This window comes from Tachyglossus aculeatus, chromosome 4 (assembly GCF_015852505.1).
Source record: "Tachyglossus aculeatus isolate mTacAcu1 chromosome 4, mTacAcu1.pri, whole genome shotgun sequence".
Taxonomy (NCBI): domain Eukaryota; kingdom Metazoa; phylum Chordata; class Mammalia; order Monotremata; family Tachyglossidae; genus Tachyglossus; species Tachyglossus aculeatus.
This window is the reverse complement of record NC_052069.1, coordinates 11,042,036-11,052,108: the sequence shown is the minus strand read 5'-3', so window position 1 is coordinate 11,052,108 and position 10,073 is coordinate 11,042,036. Positions and strand designations below refer to the sequence as shown.

Sequence of the window (10,073 nt, the reverse complement as noted above, 5' to 3'; positions counted from 1 at the left end):
AAACAAACACATTTCTCCCGAGACATTTTTTTTTATTTTTCTTTTCTCAGGAGCTGCGACCGGAGGGACTTCGCATTTGGAGGAGGTATCGCAGCGGATCAATTTGGGGCGGGGGGAGAGGAAGGAAATCTATTAGAGCATCGATTCCATACTTGATCTGTTCCTGTCTCGAGATAATAATAATAATGGAGTTTGTTAAGCGCTCAGTCTGTGCCAGGCACTGCACTAAGCGCTGGAAATCCTTTAAGCAGAGGAAACCAACTCTCCCACTCCGGCCGCGCCTTAAAAAAAGAGGAGGGGGAGAAAGGAGGAAAGGAGGGGTTGGGAAAATACCCTGTGAGCTGGACAGAGCAAACTCGTGGTGTCAGGCTGAATGGGTCCGGGTCTCCAGGGCTAACTGGGTTTGCTCCCTCGAGGCGGGTTGACGTCTTCAATAGCCCCTCTCCAGTTGAAGTCTTTGATCAGGCCGCTGCTGGCGCCTAAAAACATCACTCGTCTGCCTATTAGAGGCACTGACTAATCGTGACAGATTGTTTATCCTCGCAATTAGCAATGCAGCCTCTTCTCCTCCAACCGGCCCAGCCCCGGAGCCGGGGCCCGATAGGGACGGGCCGCCAAAAGGAGAAAGCGAGTTCGGCTGTGGAGCGCTTCTTAATTCTTTTACCAATTTGGTTCATTGTAAAGAAGCAGGAAAACGCTCGCTCTTGAGCCTGTGTTTGTGTGTGCTTGCGTGTGTGTGTGAGAAGGGGGAGAGTTTTGGAGTAGGGTGCCCCCAGACTCACCCGGAAAGCGATCGTTTTATTCTCTTTTCTTCGATCCGTTTGGGATTTGTCTCCCCGTGAAAACCTGTACGGTCGTGCTGGAGGATATACTACGGTTCAATTTGTTTTTAATGGTATTTGCTAAGCGCTTATTAGTTGCCAAGCACTGTTCTAAGCGGTTCATTCCCACAGTCGCGTCAAGGGTTTTTAATAAACGACGCCCGTCGATCCAAAGAGGCGCTTAGGACAGCGCTTCTGCACGTAGTAAGCGCTCAATGACTACCACTGATTGATTGATTGATTGACGCCTGTTTGTACAATGGACGGGTAGACGCTCCCACGGGCGATGTGAACCGGCGATCACCGTCGCCCCTCTGTTAATAAAGTTTCTGCTATTATCTATATCTCTAATTCTATTTATTTCTATTGATGCTATTGATGCCCGTTCCCTTGTTTTGATGTCTGTCTCCCCCTTCTAGGCTTTCAACCGGTTGTGGGCAGGGACCGTCTCTATTGCAGAATTGTACTTTCCAAGCGCTTAGTCCAGTGCTCGGCACACAGTAAGCGCTCAATAAATACGATTGAATTCTATTCCAATTCATTGTCTTAATCTATATGTGCATAATCTACAGGCTTTATTGGGTCCAGTTAAAAAGAGAGGGTATTCTCTGCCCCTCCCCGGTTAGATAATTACCCTTAAATGACTGCAAGAACCTCTTGTGTTTCTAGGAGATTAGAGCCCTGCAGCTATCAATAAACTTTTCTCAGCGAGCGGCCAATCCCATTATTTCAGAGAGCCGCTCCGTTTTAGTGCACATCCGCCCTGACCATCAGGATAAGAGATCATAAAAATTGGACGGAATAAATAGCAAACATCCAGTATTTCTTCGCGCTCCATATGGAGAGGTTTTGATTTTTTTTTAACCTGAATGAAAAGGTCCTAAATTAACAAAATTAAAAAGAATTGCCAACTGCCCATCGCGGCAAATGCCTTCGTGAAATATTTATTTCCTTCTTGTTGTTCTTCTCACCCTCACACCCACTCCCCAAGGTGAGCCCTTTGAATACAAAGCAGTCTACGATAGGACGCGCGCTATTGTTTCGGATTCGCAATTTGAGGTCACTTTAAGGACAGTTCCGTGAGTTTGGCTTTTGTTGATTTTGTTGTTGTTGTTCAATGTTAGTTATATCACTGGACCTAAAAGCATAAAAATGAGGATCGCCTCCGAGAACTCCCCCAAACTTTGTATTCGCTGCCATCCCAACTCCCAAATAAAGCTGCATTTGAAAAGCAATGACACTGAAGCAAAACAAACAACAGCATGGTGTTCATTTTAGGATGATGTTTAGCTGCAAACATTAGAAACATCTATTTTTAAAACATCCTTACACCTTTATATCCCGAAATCATTCCAAGTTAAAAGGAAGAATAAAAAGAGAATAAAACGACGATTGAGTGAAGAAACGACTTTCTATCAGAATGAAAAACAATAAACAACAACAAAACCTCAAAGGGACATGAGTGGCCTGAATAGAAGTCAGTGAGGGAAAGAGAGAGGGAGGGGGAGAGAGAGAAAGAGAAGGAGGAGAGAGGGAGAAAAATGAGAGGGAGAGAGAAAGGGAGAAAGAAGAAGAGAAAGGAGAGGGAGAGTAGTGGGAGAGAAAGAAGAGGGAGAGAGAGGGAGGGAGAAAGAGGGAAGGAGAAGGAGAGAAAGGAGAAGGGAGAAACAGAAGAGGGAGAGAAAAGAAGGGGGAGAGAAAGAGGAGGGAAGGGGAGAAAGAAGAGGGAGAGAGAGGAGAGGGAGGGAAATAGAGAAAAAGAGGGAGAGAGGAGAGAGAGAGAAAGCGGGAGGGGGAGAGAAAGGAGAGGGAGGGAAACAGAAAGGGGAGAGAAAAGAGAGATGAAGTAAAGGGGAAGAGAAAGAAAGAGGAAGGGGGAGAAAAAGGAGAGGGAGTCAAACAGAAAAGGGAGAGAAAAGAGGGAGATAAAGGAAAAGGAGAGAGGGAGAGAAAAAGAGGGAGGGGGAGAGAAAGGAGAGGGAGAGAAAGGAGAGGGAGGGAAACAGAAAAAAAGGAGAGAAAAAAAGGAGATAAGGGAGAGGGAGAGAAAGGAGGAGAAGGGAAAAACAGAAGAGGGAGAGAAAAGGGTGAGAGAAAGGGGGAGAAAGGAGAGAGAAAGCAGAGGGAGGAAAATAGAGAAGAGGGAGAGAAAAGAGAGAAAAAGAGGGAGAGAAAGGGGGGAGAAAAAGGAGAGGGAGAGAAAGGAGAAGGAGGGAAACAGAATAGGGAGAGAAAAGAGGGAGATAAAGGAAAGGGAGAGAGGGAGAGGAAGGAGAGGGAGGGAGAGAAAAGAGGGAGATAAAGGAAAGAGAGCGAGGGAGAGAGAAAGAGAAGAGGGACAGAAAAGAGAGAAAGAGCGGAAGAGACAGGAGAAGGAGAGAGAAAGAAAATGATTAGAGCGCAGAGGAAAGTTTCGCAGTGTCCGCGGCGGCCGGGTGGCTGGGCTGGGCTGGGCTGGGCTGCCCTGCCCTCCCTCCGTCCCTCCGTCCGTCCCTCCGTCCGTCCCTCCCTCGGTCCCTCCGTCCCTCCCCGGGTGGGTGTCTCCCTCCCCCTCGTCCCGCGGCGCCGCCTCGGAGCAGCGGCCCGGAGGGGAGCCCGCCGGTAGGTGCGGCCCCGAGGGCGGCCGTCCAATGGGGCTCGGCCGTCCCTCCCCTCCCGCCCCTGATTGGCCGAGCCCGAGCGGGCCCTCGCCTTATTAGCCGGCCCTCCGGGGACCCGCCGCTGGACTGCGCCCAAACGGCCCGGTGCGGAGGACCGGCCGCCACCGACGGACACACACACACCGAGACCCCCCACCCCCCGCCCCCGTCCCCCGACGGCCGCACGGACGGACGGACGGACGAGGAAGGAGGGGAAAAGACCCTTCCGAAGCGGCCCCAGTTGGAGGCAGCCCCCTCCCCGCCGTCCAAGAAGCCCATGAGCGGGGCCGGGCCGGTCCTGCGGCTGGAGGCGGGCCCCGGCTCTGCATGGCCCCGGCTGCTGCTATGACTTCTTTGCCAATCGGGGGGAAAACCGAAGAGTCGCCCGCGTCCGCCTTCAGCAAGCCCGCCGCGGGGGGCCCCATGGGGGGCGAGGAGGAGGGCGACAAGCCCAAAGTGTCCCCGTCCCTGCTGCCTTTCAGCGTGGAGGCCCTGATGGCCGCAGACCCCAGGAAGCCCGGCGGAGGCCGGGACGGCCTATCCGGCCTCGACGGGCCCCCGCTGGCCACCGGCCCGTCGGGGCAGACCCTCAGCCCCAGGGTCGGATCCTTATCGGGGCCGGGGGCTTCGGACGCCCCCCTGCCCCTCAACGCGCATTTTTCCGTGGGAGGACTCATAAAACTGCCGGACGAGGCGCTTGTCAAACCCGAGAGCCCCGAAAAGTCGGAGTGCGGCCCGTGGATGCAAACCTCCAGATTCTCGCCTCCCCCCACCAGTGAGTAGGAAACCTTTCCCTCCGGGGCCAGGGAGAGGTTCGGGATGGGCGGGGGGGCTGTCCTCTACCCCGTGGAGTCGTTGTGGGCGGGGATGATCTCTCCTTCTCACTCTACCGTAATAATATAATCATGATTATTTGGTAAGATCTTACTACGTGCCAACCCGGGCCTGGGAGTTAGAAGGTCACGGGTTCTAATCCTGACTCTACCTCTTGTCTGCTGTGAGACTTTGGGTAGGTCCCTTGATTTCTCTGGGCCTCGGTGGCCTCATCTGTCAAATGGGGATGGAGACTGGGAGCCCCACGTGGGACAGGGACTGTTGTATCCACTCCAGCGGTTACTACAGAGTTCGGTACATACTGTTTAGCAAATGCCACAATCACTATTAGTAGTAGTAGTAGTAGTAGTAAAGTCATCAGGTTGTCCCACACGGGGTCACAGTCTTAATCCCCATTTTCCAGATGAGGGAACTGAGGGATGGAGTAGTAAAGTGACTCGCTAAAGGGTGGAGGAGCCGAGATTAGAGCCCACGTCCTCCGACTCCCAAACCCTTAGTCCCGGTACTAAACTACGCTGTTTCTATTCTACTTTCCCCACGCTTAGTACAGTCCTCTGTACACAGTAAGGACTCAGTAAAGACGATTGAATGAATGGATATTAAACCAGGGGTTGTATCATCGGACAGACAAGCCTGCGGACAAGTCAGGCATGTGCGGAAAGGCCCCTACGGGCTCTGGGAAAGGTGACGCCAGGACCCAGGTGCCCGGGCCGCCCAGGGAAGGAAGGGCGTTCCCTGTTTCCTCGTTCCCAGTGACACTCGTTTCCGACCCATCATCATTTCCCCTTCCCCATAGCAGTTCCGCCTCGGCCTCTACGGCCCCGGCTTGAGAGGTTCGTCGGTCCCACACCGCGGGACGGAAAATAATAATAATAGTAATAATAAATAACAGTTATGGCATTTGTTCAGCGCTTACTGCGTGCCAGGCGCTGTTTCAAGGGCCGGGGTAGATACATCCAAATCGGGTGCGACACAGTCCCTGTCCCATATGGGGTTCATAGTCTTAATCCCCATTTTCCAGATGAGGTGACTGAGGCCCAGAGACTTGAAGTGACTTGTCGAAGGTCACACGGCAGATCCGGGGCGATTCGGTTCTCCCGCAGGGTCAGTCCGGAGTTGCACTTTTTCTGAGGTCCCTCGGGTCCGACCGTCGGGGATTTTATCTTCTCCCTTTACTCCAGGAAGACGGTGGGGATCCGAACGAATCGCGATTAGAGGAGGTCTTGAAAAAAATTCCCCGCCTCTGGTTTTAATTAGGGGTAAGAGGCTGGGGGTTACCACTCCGGAGACTTTTTAAATAGTGCGTGCATTTTCCCCGAATTTCTAGACTGCCCCCCCAAAAAAAATGTAGAGAGGTTTCCAAGGCCGGTAGATTCCCACGTTTTTCTCTCGTTTGTTGTTTTTTTTCTTTAACCGGGTAATACAAGTCTGAATTAAATGCCATGAACTTGAGAAATGACTTTATTTGGGGACTCGATTATGTGAAATTAAATCACCTCCGCACCTCCCTCTCTTTAATGACTCAGGAAGACGAACCAGAGTGCGGCGCTTTCATCGAAAACAATTACAATCTGTTGAGGTTCTCGAGTTGGTGTTTCGAATTAGAGTTTCGGAAAACTTTTATCAAAGGCTTGAAAGGAAGAGGGTTTCTCCTTCTCGTTCCTCCTCCCCCTCCTCCTTTTTTTTGGCGAGGGAAGAGGGTCAGTAAAACGGGACGACAAAGAATTACACATCTACTCAAGATGTAGTAGCTGAAAAACAGATGAAAAATATTTCCCATTTTTTGGAGGTTTGGGTCACAGAATTCAAATGGGTTGCCTCGTTCTGGGGTATTTTTGTGAGACCCGCCCCACTGACCAAGGAAGTTGGTCAACGTATGACCAACCACAAACCAGACTGTCCGGTTGTTAATTTAGACCTCTTAATTAATTACATGTTGAATCCGTTTCCCAGGGGTCTGATGAACGACTCGGCTAGTGTGTCTGGAGAGCTTTGCCCGTTTTATGTCTTGAGTTAAGCTCCCTTTTTATGAGACTATCACTTACAACGTTTTGGGTTTTTTTTTATGATTTCCCCCGCCCTCTCCTTAAACTAACATCATCTCCTCCCCTCCGTCGTGTGTTGATGATTCAGGCTCGTAGAAAAAGCAAACAAACAAACCCACCCAACCGGGAAGAAGGGGAGTCAGACCCCCCAGTCTGCCAAGTTGCTAGGCCGAGGATGGGGTGGTGTGGGGGCGGTTTAGAGGGTCCCGTTCCCGGGGTGAGGGTAGATGAAGGGTAGGGACCGTCTCTATGTATTGCCGATTTGTGCTTCCCAAGCGCTTAGTACAGTGCTCTGCGCACAGTAAGCGCTCAATTAGCATGATTGAATGAATGAATGCAGAGGAAAACCTCTGCATTAGAGAAGCAGCGTGGCTTAGTGGAAAGAGCCCGGGTTTGGGAGTCAGAGGTCGTGGGTTCTAATCCCGGCTCTGTCACTTGTCAGCTATGTGACCTTGGGCAAGTCACTTAACTTCTCTGGGCCTCAGTGACCTCATCTGGAAAATGGGGATGAAGACTGTCAGCACGACGTGGGACAACCTGCTGACCTAGCATCTCCCCCGGCTCTTAGAACAGTTCTTGGCACAGAGTAAGTGCTTAACAAATGCCATCATTATTATTACAGTAAGCGCAAATGCCGTCATAGTAATAATAATAATTTTGGTATTTGTTAAGCTCTTACTCTGTGCCAACCACTGTTCTAAGTACTGGGGGAGATTCAAGGTAATCAGGTTATTCCACGTGGGGCTCACAGTCTTCATCCCCATTTTCCGGATGAGGTCACTGGGGCACAGGGAAGTGAAGTGACTTGCCCAAAGTCACACAACTGACAATTGGCGGAGCGGGCTTTGGGCCCATGACCTCTTATCTCCAAAGCCCGTGCTCCTTCCACTGAGGCACGCTGCTTCTCTACTACAGTAAGCGCCTAGTAAATCCCAAGGTTATTATTATTATTATCATGAAAACCGCCTCGGTCCCCCGGGTGGAGAACCTGGCCCAGGAGCCAGGGGGAGGAGAGAGGGGCATTTTGGCCAGTGGCCTACATCGCGGCTGACAGGACGGGCCTTTTTTTTTTCCTCTGTCCCTCCTGTTCCTCCCCTTCCCCTCCGGCTGTCCCCCCCCAGGGCGCCTGAGCCCCCCGGCCTGCACCCTGCGCAAACACAAGACCAACAGGAAACCCCGGACGCCCTTCACCACGGCCCAGCTGCTGGCCCTGGAGCGCAAATTCCGGCAGAAGCAGTACCTGTCCATCGCCGAGCGCGCCGAGTTCTCCAGCTCCCTCAGCCTCACCGAGACCCAGGTGAAGATCTGGTTCCAGAACCGGCGCGCCAAGGCCAAGAGACTGCAGGAGGCCGAGCTGGAGAAGCTGAAGATGGCAGCCAAGCCCCTGCTGCCCCCGGCCGCCTTCGGCCTCTCCTTCCCGCTGGGGGCACCGGCCGCCGTGGCGGCGGCCGCGGCCGCGGGAGCCTCCCTCTACGGGGCCTCCGGGCCTTTCCAGCGCGCCGCCTTGCCCGTGGCTCCCGTGGGACTGTACACGGCGCACGTGGGATACAGCATGTACCACCTGACATAAGGCGGAGGGCCCGGACGAAGGCCCCGGCCCGGCCCCCAGCCTAGGACGCATCTGAACGCCCGGCAAAACCTAGAGCCTTCGAGCCTCCTCGGCTTGGCGAGCTTGGCTCCCTTCCTTTCCCTTCTCTTCTCTTTGCTTTCCTTCCTTTTCCCTTCCCTTCCCTTCCTTTACCTTCCCTTCCCATTCATCTCCTTTCCTTCCCTCCCTTTTCCTTTCCTTCCTTTCCTTTCCTTCACTTTTCCTCCCCTTCCCTTCTTTTTCCTTTCCTTCCTTTCCCTCCCCTTCCTTTTCCTCCCCTTTCCTTCATTTTCCTCCCCTTCCCTTCCTTTTCCTTTCTTTCCTTTCCTCTTCTTCCCTCCCCTTCCTTTTCTTTCCCTTCCCTTCCTTTCCCTTTCCTCTCCTTCCCTTACTTTTCCTTCCCTTCCCGTCCCTTCCTTTCCCTTCCCTCCCTCTCCTTCCCTCCCTCCCCCTCCAACCTCGTCCTAACAAGTGGCAGGAAACATCCACGCAAACTTCTTTTAATCCCTTTGAACGCCCATCCTCCTTCTCTCCTTCCTTCCGCCCTATTCTCCTGTCCTCCTAATCCACAGACGTATCCCTTTTCAATCCGGTTGGGTTTCGGCTGGGCGTTATGCTTCGATCTCCCCCCTGCCTCTTTAAGCCCTTCCTAGGCTGACCTATATCTCTCCTCGCAACAAAAACAGTCCCCCAACATCCCACCAAGTCCGCTCCTCAAGAGAGAAGGAAAACTAGAACTATTGCCCCCACCCTGTTCAGGAAAGGAGGGAGAAAGGGGGTGTGTGATTGTATGCGTGTGAGTGTGTGTGTGTGTAGACGTGTTGTCTCCCAGATTAAAGGAAGAGACGCTTTGGGGCGTAGGCAAGGAGGGCCTGACTTTATAGGGAAGATTTTTTTGGGGGGGGGGGGGCGGGGAAATGTTTAAAATACACAGATAATCTCGCCAAGGTCAAAGCCGGGTGAAAAAGGACATATACCAACTGAGCGAAAAATGTAAACTAAACGTCCTGAACGTTTTGAACAGCACCACCGATCTTTTGGGTTCCTTGAAAAGTCCCTTTGGAAGGGACTCTGTGTACTATGTAATATATTGTATATTTGAAATTTTATTATCATTTATATTATAGCTATATTTGTTAAATAAATTAATTTTAAGCTACATTGGGTTTGATCTATTTTCATCGGTTTCCCCCGATTTAGTACAACATTTTATTTCCCACCACTTCTAGGCAAACGGCTTAGAGAGATCATTTGGGGGATGCTCCGATGTTACTTTGGGGGTCCCCGTAGCGATATCCAAAATATGCACGAGAGGGGAAAAAAAGTGAAATACTGAACTCGGAGGGCAAGGCTAGAACCTAAGTAGAAGAGAACTCTATAATGATGGTACCAAGCGTCTACTCCGAGGTGATTATGAAATAAACGGATTGGACATGGTCCCTCTCGGGTTGTTTTGGAAAAGCCCAGAGGTTAGGAGACTTTAAAAAAAATTATGAATTTTCTAGACAGTTGCCCATCGAAACGGATCAAGAAGGAGAACAGCTTGGATTTTGCTGTAGCTAGGTTTAGGATCTGGACGGTCTTAAATCAGTCGGGAGTGGAAGCCCAAGTGGAGGAATAATCCGAATATATCAAGGCCCCAGATCTCTCCTCTACAGTGCGTTTTGAGGTCCCAGATCTCCTCTACAACGCGTTTTGGGGGATGCTGGAAGTGTCGGCTCCTCTTCTCCGCCCGTCGCTCCCCATCCCGCTCCTCCTGGGTTTGCTTGTAGGGACCCGATCGCCAAGCAAAGGACTTGTCCTCGCCCCAGGCCCGTCCCGCCTTGCCTTGGCTAGCACCAGGCGCTCTTCTCCCTTAAGGTAGGTTGCGGGCAAACGAGAGCGGTGGTCTCATGGGCTTAACGCTTCTTGCAGGCGTGTGGGAAGGCAGGTCGGAGAGAGGAGATAGATCTCCTGGGTTTAAAGCTTCTTGCAGGAGTGCGGGAGGCAGGTCGGAGAGAGGTGGGTTTAACGCTTCTTGCAGGAGTGCGGGAGGCCCGTCTGAGAGGGCAGATCTCCTGGGTTTAACGCTTCGCACAGGGGTGCGGGAGGCCGGTCGGAGAGGAGAGGTCTGCTGGGTTTAACGGTTCCTGTAAGGAGTGAGGGA

General features: G+C 52.1%; 1 protein-coding gene across 1 annotated transcript; it reads left to right on the top strand.

The window, feature by feature from the left end:
- Nucleotides 1-3,781: 3,781 nt before the first annotated feature.
- MSX1 (msh homeobox 1) lies at nt 3,782-7,978 on the top strand. The gene is made up of 2 exons (XM_038745567.1): nt 3,782-4,235; nt 7,461-7,978. The coding sequence occupies exons 1-2, from the start codon at nt 3,788-3,790 to the stop codon at nt 7,907-7,909; spliced, it is 897 nt and encodes a 298-aa protein (XP_038601495.1). The 5' UTR covers nt 3,782-3,787; the 3' UTR covers nt 7,910-7,978.
- Nucleotides 7,979-10,073: the final 2,095 nt, after the last annotated feature.